The sequence below is a fragment of the Gracilinanus agilis genome, chromosome 6 (assembly GCF_016433145.1).
Source record: "Gracilinanus agilis isolate LMUSP501 chromosome 6, AgileGrace, whole genome shotgun sequence".
Taxonomy (NCBI): domain Eukaryota; kingdom Metazoa; phylum Chordata; class Mammalia; order Didelphimorphia; family Didelphidae; genus Gracilinanus; species Gracilinanus agilis.
Window position 1 is genome coordinate 58297443 of NC_058135.1, and position 27002 is coordinate 58324444.

Below are 27002 nucleotides of genomic sequence, written 5' to 3' on the forward strand. Positions count from 1 at the left end.
TATGATTAAAAAAGACAGGGAAGGTCATTACATCCTGATTAAAGGCAGTATAAACAATGAGGAAATAACACTGCTCAATATATATGCACCAAGTGGCATAGCATCCAAATTCATAAAGGAGAAACTGGCAGAGCTCAAGAAGGAAATAGATAGTAAAACCATAATAGTGGGAGATCTAAATATTCCTCTTTCAGATCTAGATAAATCAAACCAAAAAATAAATAAGAAAGAGGTAAGAGGGATGAATGAAGTCCTAGAAAAATTAGATTTAATGGATATGTGGAGAAAAATAAATAGGGACAAAAAGGAATACACCTTCTTTTCAGCTGCACATGGTACATTTACAAAGATTGACCATGTAATAGGGCATAGAATCATGGCAAACAAATGCAAAAGAACAGATATAATAAATGTAACCTTCTCAGATCATAATGCAATAAAACTAATAATCAGTAAGGGCACCTGGACAGGCAAATCAAAAACCAATTGGAAATTAAACAATGATTCTCCAAAACCAATTTGTCAAAGAAGAAATCATAGAAACAATCAACAATTTCATTGAAGAGAATGACAATGATGAGACATCCTACCAAACTCTGTGGGATGCAGCCAAGGCAGTACTCAGGGGGAAATTTATATCCCTGAGTGCATATATTAACAAATTAAGGAGGGCAGAGATTAATGAATTGGGCATGCAACTCAAAAAATCAGAAAGCGAGCAAATAAAAAACCCCCAGATGAAAACTAAATTAGAAATACTAAAAATTAAGGGAGAAATTAATAAAATCAAAAGTAAAAGAACTATTGAATTAATAAATAAGACTAGAAGCTGGTATTTTGAAAAAACAGATAAAATAGACAAAGTACTAGTCAATCTAATAAGAAAAAGGAAAGAAGAAAACCAAATTGACAGTATTAGAGATGAAAAGGGAGACCTCACCTCTAATGAAGGGGAAATTAAGGCAATCATTAAGAACTATTTCGCCCAATTATATGGCAACAAATATAACAATTTAGGAGATATGGATGAATATTTACAAAAATATAAACTGCCTAGATTAACAGCAGAAGAAATAGAATACCTAAATAATCCCATATCAGAAATAGAAATTGAACAAGCCATCAAAGAACTCCCTAAGAAAAAATCACCAGAACCTGATGGATTCACAAGTGAATTCTATCAGACATTCAAAGAGCAGCTAATCCCAATACTATACAAATTATTTGATATGATAAGCAAAGAGGGGGTCCTACCAAATTCCTTTTATGACACAAATATGGTACTGATTCCAAAGCCAGGTAGACCAAAAACAGAGAAAGAAAACTATAGACCAATCTCCCTAATGAACATAGATGCAAAAATCTTAAATAGAATATTAGCAAAGAGACTCCAGAAAGTAATTAAGAAGATCATCCACCATGATCAGGTGGGATTTATACCAGGAATGCAAGGATGGTTCAACATTAGGAAAACCATCCACGTAATTGACCATATCAACAGTCTAACAAACAAAAATCACATGATTATCTCAATAGATGCTGAAAAAGCCTTTGACAAAATACAGCATCCATTCCTATTGAAAACATTGAAAAGTATAAGAATAGAAGGACCCTTCCTAAAAATAATAAACAGTATATACCCAAAACCATCAACAAGCATTATATGCAATGGGGATAAATTAGAAGCCTTCCCAATAAGATCAGGAGTGAAACAAGGATGCCCATTAAGACCTCTATTATTCAACATAGTACTAGAAACACTAGCAATAGCAATTAGAGAAGAAAAAGAAATTGAAGGTATCAAAATAGGCAATGAGGAGACTAAGCTATCACTCTTTGCAGATGATATGATGGTATACCTAAAAAATCCTAGAGAATCAACTAAGAGGCTTGTAGAAATAATCAACAACTTTAGCAAAGTGGCAGGATACAAAATAAATGCACATAAATCATCAGCATTTCTATATATTTCCAACACATTAGAGTAGCAAGAGGTAGAAAGAGAAACACCATTTAAAATAACCCTAGACAATATAAAATACTTGGGAATCTATCTACCAAAACAAACACAGCAATTATATGAAAACAACTACAAAACACTTTCCAAACAAATAAAACTGGATCTCAACAACTGGAAAGCCATTAATTGTTCATGGGTAGGACAAGCTGACATAATAAAAATGACAATTCTACCCAAATTAATATACCTATTTAGCGCCATACCTATCAAATTACCAAAAAACTTCTTTACCGAATTAGGAAAAACTATAACAAATTTCATTTGGAATAACAAAAGATCAAGAATATCAAGGGAAATAATGAAAAAAAATGTGAAGGAAGGGGGCTTAGCAGTACCAGACATTAAACTATACTATAAAGCAGCAGTCATTAAAACAATATGGTATTGGCTAAGAGATAGAAGGAAGGATCAGTGGAATAGACTTATGGTAAATGACATCAGCAAGACAGTGTATGATAAACCCAAAGAGCCCAACTTTTGGCACATGAATCCACTATTTGACAAAACCTGCTGGGAAATTTAGAAAACAATATGGGAGAGATTAGGTTTACATCAACATCTTACACCCTACACCAAGATAAATTCAGAATGGGTGAATGACTTGAATATAGAGAGGGAAACTATAAGTAAGTTAAGTGAACACAAAATAGTATATCTGTCAGATCTCTGGGAAAGGAAAGATTTTAAAACCAAGCAAGAGTTAGAGAAAATTACAAAATGTAAATTAAATGGTTTTGATTATATTAAGCTAAAAAACTTTTGTACAAACAAAAACAATGTCAAAATCAGAAGGGAAACCACAAATTGGGAAAAAAAAATCTTTATAACAAAAAACTCTGACAGGCGTCTAATTACTCAAATATACAAGGAGTTAAATCAATTATATAAAAAATCAAGCCATTCCCCAATTGATAAATGGGCAAGAGACATGAATAGGCAATTTTCAGGTAAAGAAATCAAAAGTTTCAATAAGCATATGAGAAAGTGTTCTAAATCTCTAAGAATTAGAGAAATGCAAATCAAAACAACTCTGAGGTATCACCTCACACCTAGCAGATTGGCTAAAATGAAAGAAGGGGAGAGTAATGAATGTTGGAGGGGATGTGGCAAAATTGGGACATTAATGCATTGCTGGTGGAGTTGTGAACTGATCCAGCCATTCTGGCTGGCAATTTGGAATCATGCTCAAAGGGCTATAAAAGAATGCCTGCCCTTTGATCCAGCCATACCATTGTTGGGTTTGTACCCCAAAGAGATCATAGATAAACAGACTTGTATGAAAATATTTATAGCTGCGCTTTTTGTGGTGGCAAAGAACTGGAAAGGGAGGGTATGTCCTTCAATTGGGGAATGGATGAACAAACTATGGTATATGCTGGTGATGGAATACTATTGTGCTAAAAGGAATAATAAACTGGAGGAGTTCCAGGCGAACTGGAGAGACCTCCAGGAACTGATGCAGAGTGAAAGGAGCAGAGCCAGAAGAACATTGTACACAGAGACTGATACACTGTGGTAAAATCGAAAGCAATGGACTTCTGTACTAGCAGCAATGCAATGACCCAGGACAGCTCTGAGGGATTTATGGTAAAGATGCTACCCACATTCAGAGGAAGAACTGCAGGAGAGGAAACATATAAGAAAAACAAATGCTTGAACACATGGGCTGAGGAGGACATGATTGGGGATGTAGACCCGAAACTACCACACCAATGCAACTAACAACAATTTGGAAATGCGCATTGGCAATGGGTGGGGGGGAGTGTGTGGGGGGGAGGGGAAAGTAGGAGCATGAATCATGTAACCATGTTAAAAATGAATATTAATAAATGATTAAAAAATTTTTAAAAATCCCTGAGAATTGGTCTCAGCTGACATTTCAACTAATTTATTAGTAGTGATTCACAGTTATAACATCCAGAAGATATTTTACTAAAGTTACAGGTGAAGGTCCAGCTCTATCAAAGAGTTTATTTGTTGGAAATAATGTAATTGAATTTTGTCTGCTGCAGGATAGACTCCTCTGTTTGTTAGTTTATTATAAATGCAAGGAGGAAATATTCTTATATCTTCTACCACTCCCAATTGTAGTGGCGTAAATTTGCTGCTTCTCCTCCCAGGGCATTTAAAAACTATGAATCCCCTTTGTTAGGCATGGGTTTTGTTTTGTTTTGGGAATGTCCAGTTCTGTGATTCCATTAATGCAGAGTACAGTTTCTTTGGGTACAGGCTAGGAGAAGTTGTTTGTAACTTAGAGAACTGTCAAGGGTATTTAGGGGTTAAATCACACACATCCTAATAACTGATATTGCTAATAATTACTGATGACAATTTTTTTGCTGTTGTTCAGTCATCTCTGACTCTTCCTGACCCATTTGACTTTTTCTTGGCAAAGATCTTGGAGTAGTTTGCCATTTCCTTCTCCAGCTCATTTTACAGATGAGGAAAGTGAGGCCAACAGGATGAAGTGACTTACCCACTGATACACTGGATTGCCCAGGGACATAGAGTTAGTAAATGTCTGAGAATAGATTTGAACTCAGGAAGGAGGAGTGTGCCTGACTTCAGGTCCAGCACTCTATCTACTGTACTACCCAGATGCCCTTATCATCAATTTATTATATTTATGTAATATATTAATAATATTTATAGAATATAATGTATTTATTATATTTATAGAATTATATCACAATCCATAATACATTAATGTGATATAATTATGTTAATTTAAAATCATTATTGATAATGGATTAAAATATGATCAATAATTACTATTTAAAATTACTTAATAGTAGCTGGCATTTATATAGCCCTTTAAGGTCTGTAATACACTTAGATATTATTTCATTTGGTCTTCGCCTTTCTCATTATAGATGAGGAAAATGAGGCAGGCAGAAGTTAAGTGATCTGCCCAAGGTCACATAGCTAGTGTCCGAGGTCAGATTTGAAATTAAGAAGGATGAGTCTTCGTGACTCTGGTTCCAGCATAGTCTACTGTGCCACCTAGGTGTCTTTGTGACTATTAATTGTCAATTAAAATATTACTAACAATAGCCAGCATTTACCCAGCCCTTTAAGGTCTACAGTGCACTTAATGAATATTACATTTGACCTTTACAAGTAGGGGCTATTATTATCCTTTTTTCCATAAAAGAGGTAAGAAAAAGTTAAGTGACTTGCCCAAGGTCATACAAGGAGTAAGCATCTGAGGCTGGATTTGACCTCTCAGATCTTCCTGATTTCAGGTTCAGTCCTCTATCTATTGGCTAACCTAGAACATACTAAGGCAAGACTTGAATTGGTTTTATGGTATGGGCTGTTTTGTTGGTTTGTGTTTGTTTTTTTGTTTTTGTTTTGTTTTGTTTTGTTTTGGTGGGATAGAGGAAGAGAGGAGGAGATATGTAATTTCTTTGGGAAATTTCTATAGGGAATTTCCAGGGAAGAAATTCCTTTTACTAATGCAGTTCAGCACTCACTCTGGAATGTACAGGATGAGAGAGTTAGCTGCCTGGGGGGACAGATTTTGAACCCTAGTCTTCTGGACTCAGAAATCAGATCTCTATCCAATACAGCACATCACCTCCAGTTAAGGACGCTCATTGATCAAAATCTTTAATTCTCTTCTGCTCTTTTAAGCCAGAAAACCAACCCCAGGGAATCTGTGAGAAGCTCAGGGTCAAGGCAAGGATTCGAAGATCAGAGGACCACGACTGTCCTGTCCGGGTCGGGGATTGTCTCGTGACAAAGACGCGGCTGCGGTGATGGCTAGGGAAACAGAGGGTTAGCTCCGTTTCAAATACCACTTCCTTCTGCTTCTGTTTTGATAAATGAAACCTTGTCAGCTGTGATTAAGACAAGGCCTGAAGACTTCGGCTATGATGCTGACATCTAAGCAGGTGGCCAGAGGGAAGATACAGCCTTAATTCTGGCAGTGACGGTTTTGAAATCAATTTGTGGCAGAATTTGTTACTAAATCATGTCACTGGGAGGAAATGTAGAATGCAGATATTGGCCTTTTCCTTCTTCTCCTGGTGTTTCCAAGTTGCTTTACTATCTTTGGGCTCCAAGGTGGGCTCCTGGTTGGGCACCCATTTTCCTGTATAGCCTCCACCTTCTTCACCTTGATCTCCATCTCAACCCTTATGGTTGGGCAAAGTTCTTCATGGCTAAAGTAGAGCAATGGATCTAAAGCTCTAGACTTGAAATTAAGTCCGCCATCTTGGGCATGTCACTTAGCCCTGATTGCCTAGCCCTTGCCACTCTTCTGCCTTCGAATTAAGATTAAAGTGTTAGGTGGCCAGACCTGGAGATGAGAGGTCCTAGCTTTAAATTTGTCCTCAGATATTTCTTAACTGCATGACCCTGGGCAAGTCACTTAACTCTGATTGCCTAGCCCTTACGGCTCTTCTGCCTTGGAACTGATGCTTAGAATCAATTTTAAGACAGAAACTAATGGTTAAAAAAAAAGAATTGCTATTAAGATTTTAAAAGTTAAGGCTTTAAAAAAATCAAGTATGCCAGAATTCATTCATCTAGAGGAGAATAGCCTTAAAGCCTTCCTTCTTGAGAGATCCCAAGGTGCCATCTCTGTATTACACATTTATGGACCCGCTCCTTTGGCACTGTCTTCACATCTGGAGGTGCTTTTCTTTGCATATCCTTTCATCTTTAGTGGATGGATTTGATTTTTAAAGAAACAGTTCCAAAGTCGAGCAAATAAAATGCATGATCAAAGTGAATAACACTGACCATTTCTGGTCAAACTGAGAAGTGACTACCACTGACATGGTATCTAAGCTGTGGCAAATCCCTTTCTTTCTCTAGGTCCCAGTCTTCTCCTCTGTGATGGAGGTGGATGCTAGAATAGAAGGTCCTAGAAGGCATGTACTATTTTACACATACCACAGTGCCTGGTAGCTGGTGGCTCAGTGGAGATGTGCTGGGCTTAGGGTTAGGAAGACCTGACTTCAAATCTAGCCTTAGGCACTTACTAGCTGTGTGACTCTGGGCAAGTCACTAAACCTCTGTTTGTCTCAGGTCATTCTTTGTAAAATGGGGATAAGAATTGCACCTACCTCTTAGGGTTGTTGTGAGGATCAGAAGAGATAATAATTGAAAAATGTGTAACATGGTACTATATAAAAGCTTGTTGATGGTTTGGGTTTCAAATAATTCAGAAGCCAGTTCTAACAGAAGGAAAGGATTCCATGACTGTGTGGCAATGGTTGTATTGATTAAAAACTTTGCTCCATTGAAGGAAGACGCATATTGTATTAATTCTGGTATCCTTAAAATGTATACTTGGTGGTTAAAAATGCTGTTCTTTGAAGCCAGTTAGGAAACCCTGGGTTCAAATCCGGACTTTGTTATTTCTTAGATGGGCAACCCAGCCAAAGTCATTTAACTTCCATTCACTCCCTAGGACTTAGCCACTAAGTGGGAATTCCACATGGAAGTTCTTGTCATCCTTTTATTGGAGCATCCTTCTTTCTTTCTTTTTTTTTTTAAACTCTTAACTTCTGTGTATTGGCTCCAAGGCAGAAGAGTGGTAAGGGTGGGCAATGGGGGTCAAGTGACTTGCCCAGGGTCACACAGCTGGGAAGTGTCTGAGGCTGGATTAGCATCCTTTTTTTTTTTACTTCTCAGAGTAAGCTATCAGAGCAGGATGTGTGCCTTTCAATCTTAGATCAGGCAATTTGAGAGAGAACAAGATTTTGTGTGTGTGCCAGGGAGAGAGAGAGAGAGTGGGAGAGTGGGAAAGAGAATGAAAGAGAACATACAGATCACAGATCTAAAAGGAACATCAGGGGCCATCTTGGTCAAGTCCTTCAGTAAAGGACTAGAAGAATAAACATTTATTAAGTGCTTACTATGTGCCAGGCATTATGCTAAGCACTTTATACAGATTATCTCATTTAATCCTCACAACAGCTCTGAGATAGGTGCTATCACTATCCCCATTTTATAGGAAAAATAAGCCAGAGGTTAAGTGACTTGCCCAGGATCGCACAGCTATTATCTAAAGCTGGATTTAGATAGTGCTCTATCCGCTATACCACTTAGCTACCTAAGTAACTTTATAGAGGAAGAAGGTTGTTTTTTTTTTAACTATCAATATCAATATTTTCTCAGAACTGCTTGATATTTACAAAGTCATAAGAGTCAAGTATCTGCAGCAAGGGACAAGCCAGAGAACTAATGCTATCAGCTGTATTTGCCATTGCTCATGAAAATCTGACCTAAAAACCCAATTTCATTTAGGCTGGCTAAATTTCTCTGGGGCTTTCTAATATGCTCCAATGTCATTCTCTATGACCCTGTAGAAAAAAATGGCGGCCGAGCCAAAGCAGCAACACACCAGATGAACGTCCTCCAAGTCCCAGCCAGAGACCTGATACCAGATTTGGTTGTGATGCTTGAATGTCCCGAACGAACCCTCCAGCGCTGCTCTCCAACTGATGATGCCCCATTTGGCTTCAGCTGTGCCATCCATGGCGTTCTTGGCTCTCTTGGCTCATCTCTTGATTCTTTCTGCCCCAGCAAAGAGACCTGATACTCTTGTGCCACATCAGGAGCCATCGGAAGTAACAGCTGATTTGCCAAATGGTCTGACCCAGCCTACCCAGCCCAGCTTCAGAGCATGCTGCCAAAAGAACTTAGGAGATTTACGGATCTATTTCTAGAAATAGCTGCAGCCTTTCTTGACACTACGCCGATAAGCCCAAACCGAGGGGAAGCCTGAAGTTAGTTGTGTTAAATGTTCAGATGTTTATTTTAAATTTAGATAAATGGTGCTCCTTTTACCTGCAGAATTTACAGACTGACTGCAGATAAAAGATAACTGCATTATTGAGGAAAAAGATAACACTTTTCTCCCCTTTACACTCTTCCTGTTTTAGTACCAACTCTAAGACAGAAGGGCAAGGGCTAGATTAAGTGATTTGCTCAGGCTCACATACTGGGAAATATCTGAGGCTAGATTTGCACTCATATTCTCTTGACTAAAGATCTGGTTACCTGACTGCCCCAAAACATATGCTTTTAAAAAAATCCTTACCTTCTGAATTTAAGAAGATAAAAGATATTTCCCTTTGTAGAGCTAAAAGGTCCACAGGCATGGAATATTACATATATTTTCAGATTTTATTTTGATGTAAAAAATATCCTTACCTTCTGTCTTAGAATCAATGTTGTATATTGGTTCCAAGGCAGAAGGGTGATAAGAATTTGGCAATGAGGGTAAATTGACTTTCCCAGGGTCATATAGCTAGAAGTGTCTGAGAATTGAACCCAGGTCTCTAGGCCTGCCTCTCAGTCCACTGAGCCAGCTATCTGTCCCCAACAGATACAAAGAAGTCTATAATAGGAAAAAAGAAAAGGGAGAGACACTAATTAAGTATTTAGGTGACCATTTCTGTTGCAGTAAATTTAGCTTTTAGTCTACAGTTCATAACCAATAGACAAAGAGAGTCCTTCAAACTAGAGATCAATAAAAAGTTTTGCCCTCTTAAAAACAGAATTATTTCTTGATGGCTAGAGAAGGAAAATGTTTTCTTGAAAGAGAAAATGGAAAAAAAGATTCCCTTTTGTTGACAGTTGGGGTGGTTATGAAGATTTCAATTCTCTTATCTCCTTTACTAAGGGAGGGGAAAAGCTATGGTTTTTTCTCCTCTGAATGGAAACAGTAGCTTTCTATGAAAGGTTGCCTTCCGAATCCTAGAGATTTTAGCCACAATGACTAAAGCTCTCTGGCTTAATGCCATGTGAAAACATCTTCCTTATGCTTGCTCGAAGATGATCACAGCTGTGTATAAACGTTAGCCATGTAAATCTATGTGTTATGTGGTCATCTGAGTCGCCTTCTACTTTGAGCTTCACAGAAGACTTCACAGAAGAGCTCAGAAGAGAACGTAGGACCTTACCCATCCTCTACTGACACCAACTAACAGCATTCATTCTCCTGAGGTGAAAAAGATGCTTACATCTGGATTATCAATCTAGTGCCCAGGAGGAAGCTAGCGCTCTCTCTCTCTCTCTCTCTCTCTCTCTCTCTCTCTCTCTCTCTCTCATCTATCTATCTATCTATCTATCCATCCTATCTATCTGTTTGTCTATCTATCTGTCTTATCTATCCGTCTATCTGTCTAATCTATCTATCTATCTATCTATCTATCTATCTATCTATCTATCTATATCTTTTACCCTTCATTTTGAAACCTTGGCCAAAGAACTTTCTTCATTATACAGATCCGTTTGAATAATCACAGGAACATAAGAGGAACTTACTCTTTCTCCTTTAGGACCTGCAGGGCCATGGGGTCCAATTGGGCCATCTGTACCCTAAAAAAAAAGGAATAAGATGAGAAAATGTCAGTGAAATATAACTCAAAAGCTCCTAAAAACAGTAGAGAGTTAATAATTAAATGTTGCCTTAGGAAACCATGGAGATAATTTGATGCTCCTCATCTTTTCCTCAGGTTTTGTTTCTTCAGATTAGCTACTTTTCAGAGGTCCATGTTCTGACATTTTCCAGTAAGGGTAAAAATACTCCACCGACCATATTTACTCACATATCTTCTCCCTTTGTATCTCCTCTCCCATTATTTTTTTCATAAAGCAGAAATATGGGATTTCTCTGACCCCACCACATTATTTTCCTCTAGTAGGCTGTTTTGGTTGTCAGCAGCAACCAGAATTCCTCTGAAGGCTTGGCCAGAACAATTGAAAGAGAGATGAACAACTTTATTTGCTGAAAGTCAAGTGAAGTGTGATTGTCAAAAAAGTTTCCCTGCTCAGATCAGGCCTTCAGAGGATATTTTGAGGAATTGGAATTGGGTGGAGAAGGGTGAAAAGGAGGAGGAGGACAGGGTGAAGAGAAGAAATGATTCCCCTGGCTGCAATCCCTAGGGTTATCCTGTCAGCAGCAGCAGGCAGCCTGGACAATTTGCTGGCAGGATTCCTTTCTTTCCTCCCATTTTAGTGGTAAAATAGCCACTGAAGGAAGTGGGAGTTATGTGAATAAATATAGCCTATAGAAAGAAACACAGAGGTCTCAATAAAAAGAATGACAGCCTAAAGGAAGGTTGTTTTATTTTTAAACAATAACAGAACTTGGCCTTTCATATGTTCTTTCTTTTTGACATCTAGAAAAGCTACTGGAGGCTTCTGATGTAATTGCTACTTCCAGGGAACCTCTGTTTAGATTGCCAGTAGAATGTAAGCTCCATCAGAGTAGGGCCTTTTTGATTGCTGTGTTTGTATCTCTACCACTTAACACAGAGCCTGGCATGTAGGAGACCCTTAAGGAATGCTCTTTGGACAAAAAGTTTATTTTAAATGGAAGGAAGCTTGGGAAGTATTTTAGAATCATTCCTACTGACCCTCTAGTTTGTAGATTGCCACCTGATTAAATGGATGAGAAGGCAATTGGGATTTAAAAAACATTCTCTAGAAATCTAATCCAATATGTTTGTGAACACAGTCTCAACTAGTACTTCTTTTGACTCAAAAGTCATTCTCAAAACATTTCAAATGCTGAAGGCCAATGGGTGGAGAGAAGGGAGTTGTTATGAACCTAAGACAGGAGACAAAACTATAGTAGATGGACACGCCTCATTTCAAAGAGCAGCTGTGCTTACATAAGGACTCTCTAGCTAGTGCTCAGTAGGAATTTCTCTCTCTCTCTCTCTCTCTCTCTCTCTCTCTCTCTCTCTCTCTCTCTCTCTCTCTCTCTCTCTCTCTCCGCCTCTCCTTCTCCTTCTCTCTCTGTCTCTGTCTCTATCCCTCTTCTTCTCCCTCTCCCTCTCTCTCTCTCTATCTCTCTGTCTGCCTCTCCTTCTCCTTCTCTCTCTCTGGCTCTCTCCCTCCCTCCCTCTTCTTCTCTCTCTCCCTCTCTCTCTTTCTCTCTCTCCTCTCCCTTTCCCCCACCCCTCTCTCTCTCTTTCTTTACACTTACACACACACACACACACACACACACACACACACACACACACACACACACGGAAGTAAGCCACTTGGCTTTCCCAAAGCTACATATTTTTTAAATGGACATTAACAGAGAATGAATAAGTAAAAACAAAGGCCAGAATTGAATCTTCTTTGGTACCTCTGGAGAAATGCTACCATAGAATTACATGGAATTTAAGACTGACTCAATAGAATGGAGTTTTCTTGGAGACACTGAGCCACAGGTACCACTGAGACAGGCAATACCTACCCATAAGTGAAGTAAACAGAATTTGGACCTACATTTCCATTCTAGAGATAACAGTTCTGTGTTTCTTTCACAGCTGAAATTTCATTCCCCCAGGTCCTCCCAGCATGTTTGCCTCCCTCTTCCATTTCAGCACTATGAACATTATTCATCATTTTATTCAAGAAAACTGAGCCAAGAGATGGTCACAGAGCACCACAAACTCATGAGGAAGGCATGCAGAGGAAGACGAGGGACTCACCCGGGATCCTGGCTTTCCGTCTAAGCCAGATGCTCCCTGTATGATTAGGTTGGAAGCATGGTTGGTGGGTGTAACACGGATGACAAGAACATGAAATTAGTAAGTAGAACTGATGAACAAATATAACAATTCAAACAACAGAATCTGTGGCTATAGGGTTCTGAACTGACTAGCACATTGCTACAACTTGTTAGTTCATAAAAACAACAACAACACATACAACAATAAATGTCCCCCAGTCCCTGGCATTTTCATGACATTTCTATCCCACAAATCCTTATTTAAAAGTCAGTCTAATGAGTTTTATAAAGTAGATTAAAAAGTAATTGCCCATAATAACCATAAAGTTCTACCTAGATGCCATTTGGACCATAACTAATGATTTTTATAGGGACTATAAAATATACAATATAGTCATTTCTTCAGAGATTCTGAAGAGGAAAAAAGGTGACTCAATCCCATAAGAAAAGCTTCATTGAAAAAGCCAATTATTACATTTTCAGCATTCCAAAAGATGAAAAGGAAGAAAATGTGGTTTAATTTGTTGGAATTATTTTTGTGAGTGGGAAAGTGAATGACTAGACTATGGATTTATAATCATGTGTGGATACATCTCAAGGGGTCTGAGGACTTGGGTCAGAAAAAAAAGTTGCATCTTCATTTTCACTGACTTCTAATTGAAATCTATCATTTCCTTCAATGATTAAACAAAATTATTCTGAGAAGTTCATTGGCTTCACCAGCCTGCCAGAGGGGTATATGACACAAAACAGATTAAGACGTCTTGGACTAGACTGTGTCCTTCACCCCACTCCCCATCCTTCCTCTCTTTCTGATGGGGTTATAAAGTGTGGCATTGACAGAAGGCTTAGATGGCTCCTGGTAGATTCTCTGAAAGTACACTGCTGGACCATTAAATGTTCATTTCTTTTACCACTAGAGGGACTGCTTTGAACAGAGAAAAATCTAACAATGTACTGTAAAAAAGAAAATCAAAATCAAAATCATCTCTAAACAAAGTATCCAGCAAAGCTCAAATGGTGACTCTTTCGATTTTCTCTATTTGGTCTTTAAAAACCATGTTTTCTTTGATCCCTTGATGACTGCAAGGAACATTCGACCTGGGATCAATTGTGTAGAACTTAACCTCTGAGCACCTGACAGATTTCCAGTGCTTACTTCAAGCATGGCTACATGTAAGCACCGTTTTTGACTTGACGTTGAGAGATTTTAAAGGCTGAAATATCTATCTATGCTCTTTTATCACTGACGTGATTGAGTATTTAGGAAAGATAAGGCTTTGGCCTTGAGATTTCTTGGCTAGATTGCAGATGAACTAACTTGCATCTCCATCTTATGCCACAGATGTAGTGAGTAATGCAAAACTGAGGCGAGGCGAGGGCTAGCAAGTAGTACAGATGATGCTTCCTCTTTGCAAAAAACATGGGTGGGTAATCCAGCTAACTTGCTATAGTTACAAAAGGCCTCTCCAACAGTGATGATAAGAAAATATATTGTTTCAGTAGGTAAGCCATTTGGTCAACTGCCATATAGTAGTAAGTAGGCAAATTACTTCAGGTCCAGAACTTGGACTTAAGGTTGATTGAAAGATACCATTTTGAGAATTTAATGAAAAAAATGAAAATTCAAGCCAACGGTGTACTTTTCAGACCTACTGGTGTTCTACTCTTCAGAGCCATCCTCACCTGTAATATTGATAAGTTTGTGGAAAATTGGCAGAAATTTCCCAGGGATGGAGATAGTCTAAACTTATTTGGAAGACTAAATGAATGGGGCTCATCTGAGGAGAGATTTTTTTTTTTAATTCGGTCAACAAATAACTGGTTTTTTAGCTAGTAATTGTTTATATTTTTACTTGCATTGTAACCCTAAATTGGAAGATCACTTAGATTTTGATTCAAAGTAATACCATTGGACCTTAGTTTCTTCTCTCTTTTTTTGGTGATAGTTATGGAGAGAAGGTTGGTATGAAGAATCTAACTTTCATTGTTTTGAAAGCCTATAAAAATCCCCCCTTTAAATATCTACCACTACCATGATCTTCTGGAATGATATGTGCCAAACAAACAACATGAAACATTCAGAAGACAATAGGATTAATGCAGGGACTGACACATCGTTGTCCTCACACCACGGACAATGCCCAACTGCATACCTGCCAACACTAGAGAACTATAGAACTTAGGGAAGTCTTTAAATCTGCACTGCATCAGGAGAATATTTTTGGAAGAACCGTGTGAAATCATGAATGTGTTGGCTTTAAGAGAGGGGGCATATTTTCATTATAATATGGGAAGAGTTGGCATGTATGCAACTGAAGGATGGCAAAAATAACAAAAATGCAGACTGGGGAAAACCGAATGGGACTGAGCGCTGCTCTAAAAGACTATGCTTTCGACAAGAAGAATGTTGACAACATCCAAATGCTCCTGAGTAAACCAGAGTTCTTGGTTAAAAGAGAAAGACAAGTCTGAGATTTGCACTGAAAATTGAATAGTTTTCTTTACTTACTGGAAGACCAAGGGGTCCTCTGTCACCCTTTTGACCTGGTTCACCCTTCAATCCTTTAAGACCATTTAACCCTGGTTCACCCTAAATGCAAAAGTAAATGCCAATTTTGGTTGCTATTATGGGTTTTTAAAGCTGGGACAGAAGAGAGCCAGTCTTAGAAATGGATGCAAATTTCAGTTTTAGGTAACAGCAGAGGCAAACTAGAAATATCTTTCTTCAATTCAAGATAGTTTTTTGGGGTGAGGTGGAGTGGAAAGGGAAGATGATTATAGGTTAATTGAAATGGATGGCAGAATAAAAGATACTGGAATTACTGACATCATCTTTACAGATGAAGAAAAACCCCTCCAGACTGAATTAACCTAAGGGTGGGATTATGTCCCTCCATTTTAGTCACATCTGGAAATAAAATATTTGCATCACACAGCTGTGACAAAATGCACTGGTGACAACCAAAAGAGAGGATGCTGAGGGAGTTTTTGTAGCAAAAGCCCATTCTGCTGGAACGGCAAACTGTAATATGCAGGAGAGACTTAAGGATAGATACTTTAAACCTTTAAGCATTTATGTTCACCCAAAGAGAATAGTCACTGATGTTTTGAAATAATGACACTTAGGAAGCCTGGATCTAGTTGACTTCTTCAAACAATGTATACCTTTTTTTTTTTTTTGTAATTTATTTATTTTTCAATGTTTACCTTGAATGTATAAATGCGTTCTAATGCAGCTGAATCAGGATGATAGGGACCAAATGCCCATATTGCCCAAGGTCAGTTTCTACTTTTCCATATGTAAAAAAATGAAGGTTTTAGAAAATTTTATTATTCACATGTAAAATATCAGAATAAAGGAAGAATAAAAACGTGGCCCAAGATGCTTGGTGCATCTAAAGTCTTAGTGCAGTGTTAGTACCTTTAGGGCTAAAGGTTTAATATTATAGATTTAATTTAATATTTAATATAAATTATTGAATAAATTAACAATGAATTAACTTAATAATTTAACATTATAGCTAAAGCTTTAATAGCTTAAAACTGCATTAAAGTTTTAGGACACCCTGTATAACTTATTGGTACAACGAAAAATTATCATAGACTTATATAATTGGAAGTCATCTAGTCCAACTTGGGAATTTTCTTCTATGGCAACTTCCAAAAAAGGCCATTTAGATTCTGTTTTGGGACCTTCAGTGAAGGGAGTTCCTTAAGAGACTCATTCTGCTTTGCGACAATCCTAATTATTGGCAAGGTTTTTTCCTTTAACAGAGGATAAATCCTCCTCTTTTCAACTTTGGCCCTTTGCTTCCCTCTTCTGCTCTCTCGCTTCTAGCTGGACAAGTCTAATTTCTGTTCATTGCAGGTTGAAAGCAGCTATCATTGCCCTCTTTCCACCCAATCTCCTCTTTTCCAGGTTAAACATCAACCTATCATTATATGGCAGGTCTCCATCATCCTTGTCACCTTCTTCTAAACATTGTTTTGGAAGCCTATTTTAAAAATCCTCCTTTTCAAGATCCACCACCATGATTTTCTGGAATGATATGTGCCAAACAAACAACAGAACACATTCAGAAGACAATAGAATTAATGTAGGGACTGAGACATCATTATCCTCATACCATGGACTATGTACCCCTGCATACCTGCCAACACTAAAGGACTATCAACTGTGGTACTAGGGGAGAGATAGAACTTAGGGAAGTATCTAGATATTTTCAAAGTCCTTCCTAAAAGGTATACCCAAGGGAGCAGCTGGGTGCTAGAGATGGGAGGTCCTAGGTTCAAATCTGGCCTCAGACACTTCCTAGCTGGGTATCCCTGGGCAAGTCACTTAACTCTCATTGCCTAGCCCTTATTGTTCTTCTGCCTTGGAGCCAATACACAATATTGATTCCAAGATGGAAGGTAAGAATTTTTTAAAAATTAAAAGGTATACCCAGAACTGAATAAAGTACCTCATATAGGGTTTAAACGGGGTCTTCCCTGTGGGACTGTTACCAAACTTGTTCTGGGTACCATGCCTCTCAAAGCTACTTCCATTTACTTCCTCTTTTGGATGCCATATTCTAGTCACATTGGGTCTAGCATGCACATACAGAAATAGAAAATAAAAAGTACAATTCACATTTTTTATGTGAACGCTTATCTAGTTATACCTACATCATGGTAGACTTTTACAGTTCATTCCTTCAACTCAATTGTAGAATTGATCATTTACTACTATTGGGTTTAATCTAAGATTTACTCATTTTTTAGAGGTTGTTTTTTTAATCCTTTCCTTTTTTCCCCCCTTGGTTTTAGATCTTTAACTTCTATGTTAGAATCGAAATTGGTTCTAAGAGGAGCAGAAGGGACTGGGCAATGGGGCTTAAGTGACTTGTCCAGGGTCATATAGCTAGGAAGTATCTGAGACAGATTTGAACCCAGTGCTTCCCATCTCTATGCCTGGCTCTGATTCCACTGAGTCATTTAGTTGTTCCCTTATTTTACTCTTCAAGATAGTAGCTATATCTACTGATTTTGTGTTATACTTAGCAGACACTGAATATCTGCTTTTTCATAATTTTAAATCATATAATCCATGCCATAAGAGAATAATAGTAAATTAATATTTATATAGTGCTTATTATGTGCCACATACAATTATGCCCTCGTTTGATCCTAATAACAACCCTGGGAGATAGGTGCTATTATTATCCCTATTTTATAAATGAGGAAACTGAGATGAACAAGAGGTTGTATGACTAACCCAGTGTCTGAGGTTAGATTTGATCTCAGATCTTCCTGACTTTAACACTATGCCACGTTGATAAATAAATGTTTCAAATTGTATCACCTTTTTTTTTTAACATTGGGAGGTAGGAGATTAGAATCATTTGATGTTTCCATGAGTTTGGGAAATGGAGAGAAGATTTTTCCATTAGTGAGCAGTCAACTACAGACAGCCCTGGCCAAAAGTCTTCCTTTCTTTCATGGGTAGACTTTTTTTTAAACCCTTACCTTCCATCTTGGAGTCAATACTGTGTACTGGCTCCAAGGCAGAAGAGTGGTAAGAGCTAGGCAATGGGGGTCAAGTGACTTGCCCAGGGTCACACAGCTGGGAAGTATCTGAGGCTAGATTTGAACCTAGGACCTCCTGTCTCTAGGTCTGACATGGGTAGACTTTAAATATGCCAGGAACAGCCTTGAAAAATAGGGAAGGTAATATTTCAGAATTATACCTACTATAACATCTTTCTTTGTGGAAAAATGGGTGATTACACTCCAGGAGGGAATAACTTAGTACAGGCAGAGTAGACCAAGAGCAGGAACATGCACTCTGGCCCCTTAGCCCTCACTGGTTTTGTTTCTCCAATGCCCAACATGGTGGAATGCCTGTGTACAAAGAACTCTGCCAAATTGGAATTAAGGAGAAGCTAAAAAACTTAAGTGGTGAGATTGGTCGTCTGATATCAATTTGAAGTTCATGGCTTTTTATGCATACATGTTATGTGTCTATTACCAAGTCATGAGATGGAGCTTATGAGGACAAGGCAGTCTATCTTCCTTCGGGTGATGACTATTCAGGAAGGAGTTTAGGTTCATGAAAGTTGGGAATTAAGGGGGAAGAAGATTTAATAATGCAAAATGCCTAGTTTCAGAGGCACATGGAGCCTGGAAAATGGAAGGAGAATCCACTTGAAATCAACCATGTATTGAAGTAAATCGAGTCATAGCACGCTAGAGATGGACGGGACTATACTCTAACACTTCTTGAATAATATCATTTCAGACTGGGCAGCTAGGTGGCACTGGATTAAGAGTCAGGAAGACTCATCTTCATGAGTTCAAATCTGGCCTCAGACACTTATTAGCTGTGTGATCTTGGGCAAATCACTTAGCCTCTGCTTCAGTCTCTTCAACCTTAAAATGAGGATAATATAAGCCCATACCTTACAGGGTTACTATAAGGATTAATGAGACATGATTTGTAAAGGGTTTTGCACAGCACCAGACACATAGTAGATGCTTAAAAATGCTTATTCCCTTCCTTCTTCTCTTCTTTAACAAGTGTCTCTGTCTCTAGTCTTCTCCATCCCTAATCTAGCCTTCAAAGCTCTGCCAGATTTTCCTCGTGTACAAGAGATATCACTCTTCTGCTCAAAATCCTACTGGTTCAAATCTGGCCTCAGGCACTTCTTAGTTGTGTGATCCTGGGCAAGTCACTTCACCCCAATTCACTCAACCACAACCCTTACCTCTCTTCTGTCTTAGAAATGATACTGAGTGATATGTAAATGATAAATATATAAATGATAAACAAAACAGAAGGTAAGGGTTTAAAAAACAAAACAAAACCCTAGTGCATATTGAATTAATTCTAAGGCTCCTCATAAAGTGACATCACTCTCTCCACATTATCTTACATTTTTCTACTCTCCTTCCCTTGCACCCACCCCTTCTCATACTCTGTACTCCAGCCAAGCTTTAATATACACCAAACTCTAAAGATGTGCTAGAGCTAGAATGTCCTTTCTAGCTCTTTATCTTCTGGCAAAAATTCCATCTTTCAAGACCTGGTTCATATATTTTTTTGCCTTCTTATTCACCCTCTCCCTTATTCACCCCTAATCTAGCCTTCAAAGCTCTGCCAGATTTTCTTGTGTACTAGAGATATCACTCTTGTGCTCAAAACCCTATTGGCTCAAATCTGGCCTCAGGCACTTCCCAGCTGTGTAACCATGGGCAAATCACTTATCCCCTTTTGCTTAGCCCTTGCCTTTCCATCTTAGAATTGTTACTAAAACAGACAGTAAGGCTTATTAAAAATGCTTTCTTCTTTACTTCCTATGACATGCATCTATAACTATAGCTATGTATTATGGTTTTTTCTTTTCTTTTGTGCATTCTTGACTCCCCAATTCGACTGTAAGCTTATGGAGGTCATGGAATGCACTTTATCTTATCTCCCTTAGTGTCTAGCATAGTACTTTATATACAATATATGGATAAATATTACTTGAGCTGTCAGATATAAACATGGTCACCATTTCTCTAGTTCAGAGAGGGAAACAGGTTTCTCCCATCTACTTTTCCTCAGCGTGTTCTGGATGAATTGTAAGGAAACCATAGATTTCCTAGGACATAGGCTCTCATTCTTTAAAGAGGGAGTCTTGGAGGAAAGATTGGGGCAAGGATTTTTTTGACACATAATCAAACAATGCAGAAGTATTGCCAACATTTCTCCTGTGTTGAATGACTCCACTGATTGGTTTTTTAACTTCCATCTTAGAATAAGTACTCTATACTGGTTCTAAGGCAGAAGAGTAGTAAGGGCTAAACAATGGGGGTTAAGTGACTTGTCCAGGGTCATCCAGTTAGGAAGTATCTGGGGATGGGTTTGAACCTAGAACCCCTTGTCTCCAGCTTGGCTCACTATCCACTGACCCACCTAGCTGCCTCCCTAATGTTTCCTCTTCTCAAAGACAAAGGACAGGATGAGGTTATTTCTTCTGCAAAGCAGGAGACATAACTGTAAGGTGAGATTTCAAAGGGGTTATGTCTGGTTATACTCTTTCCACCTCTCTAAATGAGTATAACCTGACAAATGCTCTGTAGGGTAGATGAAATTTGGAAATGGTACATCTAAAAGTTAAATGGAAATTTAAAAGCACAGCAATAATATATTCATAGCATAGTGGAATGCTCGCTTTGGAGGCAGAGGAGCTAGATTCAGATCCCAGCTCTGTCCTTACTCACAGGGCTTTGGGCTAGTTAAATTCTTAAACTCTTGGGGCCTCAGTATTTTTATCCACAAAAGGAAAGGCTTAGGGTCGGAGATGGGAAGTCCTGGGTTCAAATCTGGCCTCAGACACTTCCTAGTTGTGTGACTTTGGGCAAGTCACTTAACCCCCATTGCCTAGCCCTTATCACTCTTCTACCTTAGAACCAATACTTATTTTTGATTCTAAGTTGGAAGGTAAGGGTTTAAAAAAAAAGCAATGAGGTAGACTAGAGGACCCTTGAAATCCTTCCTTGCTCTAACTCAGCGAACCTATATAAACTCCAAGAATCACATATTAGTAACACCCAGGGATTTTTAAAATATAAGCTAAATTGGTTCTAAAGATAGCATTATTACAAAGCAGCACCTGGGTTAGTTTGAAACTCTCATCAGCTCACTGTATGATGAGTTGATTTTTATTATCTTAGTACCACAAACTTGAGTTGTGCTTAGAAGAAACGCAAAAGGAGAAATCCATCTTTGGATGATATCATTTAAATTTGCTGTGAGTCATTGTGCGTCATAAGATTTAGACATCTGGATGCTTAAAGGCTTAAAGAACATCACGGGTATTTGACAAATGAATGAGACAGAGACAAACATGCTTGCATCATGCTTCACAATGATTAACAAGAAATTTAGCAGAAGGGAGCCAGGAAGTTATTTGATTACCTTTGGCCCAGGAAGTCCATGGGGTCCCTGAAAGTAAAGAAAAAATTTCTGATTAAGATCTGGACCTCTATTTGTCATTGGTAATCAGTAACAATTTATTGAATAGATGCTCAAATATAACAGCAACAATGCACTTGTTTGGGGGTATGATTAGAGGAAGAACATTGGATTAGATTTTTTGGATGACGCCTTGAGGTCTCTATCAGAATCTGAAATTCTATCAGAATAAGATTCTCATTAAGAAAATCACTTATTAGTGGAGAAAAATGTGTCTGCGTATAGAGAAAGAAAGGAGAAATTTAAGAAAGTATTGTCTAATGGTTATTTTTGTGTACCTGTTTCATGCGTCAACACTAGGAGATAAACTCTTTGAGAGCAGGGAATGGTTACTAATTACATTTGTTCTCCACAGTGCCTAACACTGTGCCTTGTACATACTTCAATAATTCAGGTCATTGACATGGATACTTTCTGGAAACAGTACAGATCTGAAACCATTCATGCCTTCTTAACTCACTTGATTTATATCTATGCTCTTTTATAAGTCCATAATGAGTATATCCAAAATTTAAGAGGCCTTTCTCTTAAATGAATGAATGTCTAAAGTGTTTATTAAGAAATTACTACATATAAACTATGTGCTAGGGATGTAAATAGAAAACTCAGCTGCACCCTGTTCTCAAAGAGCTCACATTGTAAGGATGGAGACAACACAGAGGGAAGATTTCAGCAGTTAGTCAGATGGAAAGGTCTTTGGGGACCATCAGGATAGCACTTGGGTTGTCTCTGAATTGTCTCTCACTCTAACTACATGTCTAGCCCACCTCACCTAATTCTCTAGCCATTCATTTCTTCAATATCTGTTAAAACACTTGGATGTAAGTAATATGATGCCCATCATCTATCACTCCATTGTCCTTTGGGTCACCTGCAATTATGGTTTTTTTTTAAATGTGTTTTTCCATATTCTGCAATTATGCACTACTACTAGGAGAAAATCAATAGTTATTTTTTTTAATTCTCTCTCTCTCTCTCTCTCTCTCTCTCTCTCTCTCTCTCTCTCTCTCCCCATCTCCTCAAATACAATCTTTCCCAGTTTTTCTTCTTTTCTGGATCTAGTTTCCCATCCATTTTCAATGCCTATCCAAGATACATGTTCTGATGGACTATCATTAAACTATATACTCTAATTTGAATAATGGATATTTTCCATTCTATTTTCTTCATAAAATTTTAGCATGTTTTTTTGACTGTTCATGTTTATCATTAAAGAGGTCCTATAATATCCTGAGTTTTGGTAACAAGCTAACAAAATCCTATGGAAGACTTTTTACCTTCTATAGGGAATCTTTCCTCCATTTGGAATCCACAAATAGCTCCTCCATGATAAAGCAGAACACTTTTGATGACCAGAGGATAGAGAATTAAATTATTTTGGAGGTTACTTATATCTAGGACTCTTATAAGATCATAAGACATTCATGGTTGCTATATAATTGGAAGTCTTTAAGACAATTTATTTTCCTGAATCAATTCTTTTTTTGTATCCAATAGAAACAGACACAGTAGGATCTGTATCTCTCAGTCAATTGTGCAATTATAAAGATAAGTATAAATTGTAAAGATTTTTAGAAATATATATACATCTGCAAAAGCCTGCCTATTCCCCTCTCATATTTTCTTCATAGATACCTTCTTCAAGATGCATTTCCTAATTTTTCACCAGGGCATTATAAATGTTCAATTTTATTTTACATTCCCTTCTATTTACATTGCATTTAGCTTTCCTGATTCTGCTTACTTGACTCTGAACCAATTTATATATTCTTCTTCAATTTTCTGAATTCTGATTCTTAAGTTTTCACAAGGATAAAGATTTTATAGACATGGAAAAGTAGGTTTATGATTTGTAGTCACTGATATTTTCTTGATCACTTTTTTGGGGAATAAAAATACTATTTGTGTTTTAGTATTTTTTTTACAACAGTTTGAGATCTTTCCTTCTTTGAAAAATCAATCCATTTTTCAAAATTATATAACCTCTAGCATGTACTTCCTCTCTATGTTCATTGTCAGGTTGAGTCATGTTTCCTTTACTTTTCCCAGGTGCCATTTCTACTTCCTCAAATAATGAGTTGATTACTGAGGTGCAATCAAGTGATTACTGACTCTAGTTTTGGTGGTTCCTTTGCTTTTGATAGTGAGACTCATAGTAAAAAAATGAGACATCTGTTCCATTTTTCTTCTATTTGTTGTCCCCCTTCTATTTGATAGGTAATTTGGCTTAGTTGGATGTCACACAACTATATTCAATGGCAATAAGAAAGATCATTTCTTGGCCATCTCACCCTGAGAGGCTTGTGTAGAATATAAACAAATATTACTGAAATTTGTGCTTCAGAATTGGTTGCAAAGGATGAAGCAGTAGAGGAATCCTATGAAGAATATGACAAGATGTTCAAAATTAAGTCAATATAAGCTTTGAGATTTGGTAACTTCAATGCAAAGGTCCAAGACAGTGAAAAATATGAGAAAAAAATTTGTTCAAGATTAAGAAAGAAAAAAGGCTCAAGCTTTATACCTGTATATTATTTTTTTTTCCTTTGAGAAGGGATTCAAAGGGCATTGGACACAAGCAACACCAAATGACATCTCAAAAAGGAAACTGACTATCTTAACTGACAGATAATGACTGGTTCCTATTTCAGAATCAACTACAAATTTATTTGAGATTTTACTTTTTTCCACAATTTCATGTAAAAAGTTTTCATCATTTTTTAAACCCTTTCCTTCTGTCTTAGAATCATTACTGTGTATTGGTTCCAAGGCAGAAGGGTGGTAAGAGTTAGGCAGTGGGGATTAAGAGACTTGCCCGGGGTCACACAGTTTGCTAGTGTCTTAAACTACATTTGAACCCAAGACTTCCTGCCTCTGAGACTGGCACTCAATCCCACTCTAGTTTCTAACATTTTAGGAAGAATTTTGAGTCTCAAATCTCCCTCCCTAGAGATAAGCAATCTGGGATACTGCATGTATTATTTGACCTATCCTCACAAACCATTTATACTGAAAAGGGAGAGATCAGTAAAGATATTGACTTTGACTGTCATTATCTCTTACAGAAATTTAATTTAAATCAGTCACTCGAAAAAGGTCAAAAGAGATAGGAACTATTTCACTAGATCTCCGTTGTAGGTGAAGACACCTGAGAACCAAGAACAATGCTAGTTTGGGATAGAAAGTTACTATAGAAGGGGATGATATGTTCCTGATGAAACTGTATCATGGTGTGGAACATGTGAAAAAGATTGGGAAGTCAGGAGTAGAAAGAAATCTAGGATCTTAGGCTTTTCTGTATGCACCAATAAATTTCTTAACCTGCAGGTACCTATAGGAAGAACTATTAGTCTTTGTCCAACTCTCTGCCCCATTCTCCCCCCAAAAAGGTAGAATTTGGGCAAAGGAGTGAGTGCAGGCAAAATGCTGTCAATGGCTCAGTGATGATATGTTAAAGGATCAATCCAGCTAATCACTTACTAGAATGATCCCACAAGTGAAGGAATTGGGCTGCAAAATAGCACGAGGTAGGAAAATTGGTAAGAATTCTAGAGAGACAAGTAGATAAAACTGTGCCCTTTGAATTCTAATTTTGCTTTTAATAAATATCTCAAAGGACTTTCTCTAGAACATTGGAAGAGGTAAATGTAATGTTTGCAAATGAAATTATAAGAGAAAAAATTTTGCAAGCTCTGAAATAGTGCATGAATATGTGTTACATTTTTTAAAATTGCATCACTATATTCCTTTCAGACAGATAACTGATAAACATTTTTCTGGAAACGTGCTGTTGCTTTATCAGAAATTGTCTTCACCTTTAACTTGGCTAGAGTGTGTTTCACAAGAGCCATTACTAAGAATAGATGAACAGGATACGGTATCATCTCATTTCCTTTTCTTTAGAGCTTTAGAAGGGAGTGATGAAGTGCCAACATCATATTACTGGGCTTAATGGGCTAGTAACCTGTGCCCAAAGAAAGCATGTGGAAGTGTCACCTGCTGCAGAATGGAAGGGAGAATTTATGAGCTGGAGTCACTGCGGCTGCTGCTACAGCTTAGGACTCAGATCCTTTCAATTATTTTCTCAGCCTCTTCTTTATTTAGTCAAACATTTATTAAGCTCCTACTATGTGCCAGGCACTGAGCTGAGCACTGGAACTTAATAGAAAGGAAAAGAGGTTATAGTTTATCACATAATACAGATATTATGTGATAAAATGTGGCCTCTTTTATGCATACTTATATGTATGTGTGTATTTCCCCCTTAAGTCCATTTATTAAACATTTCCCAGCACCCCCATGATAATGTTTATATAGATAAATATATGTAAATATAATATATAATATATAATTATATTGCATAGCATATTTGTCATATTATATATACATATTATATGTATTGTTATATTGTTATATATAATATATACATATATAGTTATATACAATTATATAATAAACATAATATGTTTATATATGAGAGATTATACATTATATATAATTATATAATGATATATATACTATATATATATATATATATATATATATATATATATAAAATGAGAGATTCTATCTGTTGAGTAATTGTGGAGATAGATTTGATTTTCTGCATTGGCTGCCTTGCTGAAGACTTTTTAAAAAATGCAATTGTATGTGAAGTCTATTTACAACAGAAAGCAATTATGTTCTATAAATCAAAACTCCTTTATCTGGTGTCCAGGATTTCATTAATATTAAATTGTTGAAGATGAGGAGAAGCTACTCCCAGGGATGTACAAGTAAATATTTAACAACTGGATCTCTGGGAAAACATGGGCAACTTATCCATCACACTTTAAAGTTGAATGAGTATTATTAACTTTTCTCCCTCACTTTCTTAAGACTAGATCATCAATTAAATGATACATCAAGCCCTAATTTGTAGCTTTTGCTAATTCCTGAGATTTAAATTCTTACACTGAAGCTTTAATGATTAGCTTGTCTCGAAGCATTAGGTACTAGTTCCAGTAGACCTTTGAACCTACCTGTTCTTTCCATTTCTCCTTCATAGTTAGTAACTAAGTCATACATTTGTATGAGAGAAAGATACCATCATAAGTCTTTGTAGCTCAAAGCACCAACTTAATTTATTTTGTGAATTCTTTTGTAATTCTTTTTTTTTGGTAATAAAATTTGTAAAATTCTTTCGTGAATAAAATAAATGTGGCTGGTGATTCTCTCTGGTCAACAAAATGAGCCCAGCTGTGCTGAGGGACCTTACTTTGCTCTCTCTAGTTATAGTTTGTAAATAAAATATTAGTTGCTAAAGAGAATAGAGACTTACCATGGGACCTGGTGGGCCATGGGGGCCTGGTGGGCCTGGTGGGCCAATGATCTACAAATTAAAAATAAAATGTGCTTATTTCTTTCAGATAAGATAAGTTAGATTTTTAAATCCCTCCAGTTTGCTGCTCCCATTTTTTAGGATAGGAAGAAGGGCCTTGCAAGAAAGTGATGGATGAAGC

General features: G+C 37.3%; 1 protein-coding gene across 1 annotated transcript in view; it reads right to left on the minus strand.

The window, feature by feature from the left end:
- COL25A1 (collagen type XXV alpha 1 chain) overlaps nt 1-27002 on the minus strand; it is a 602710-nt gene that overhangs the window by 8327 nt on the left and 567381 nt on the right. Inside the window, exons 24-28 of the mRNA XM_044681639.1 lie at nt 26822-26872; nt 21445-21471; nt 15010-15090; nt 12478-12513; nt 10307-10360 (exon numbers count right to left, since the gene is read on the minus strand). Coding sequence (XP_044537574.1) covers nt 10307-10360; nt 12478-12513; nt 15010-15090; nt 21445-21471; nt 26822-26872 — 249 coding nt within the window. The remainder of the gene's footprint in view (nt 1-10306; nt 10361-12477; nt 12514-15009; nt 15091-21444; nt 21472-26821; nt 26873-27002) is intronic.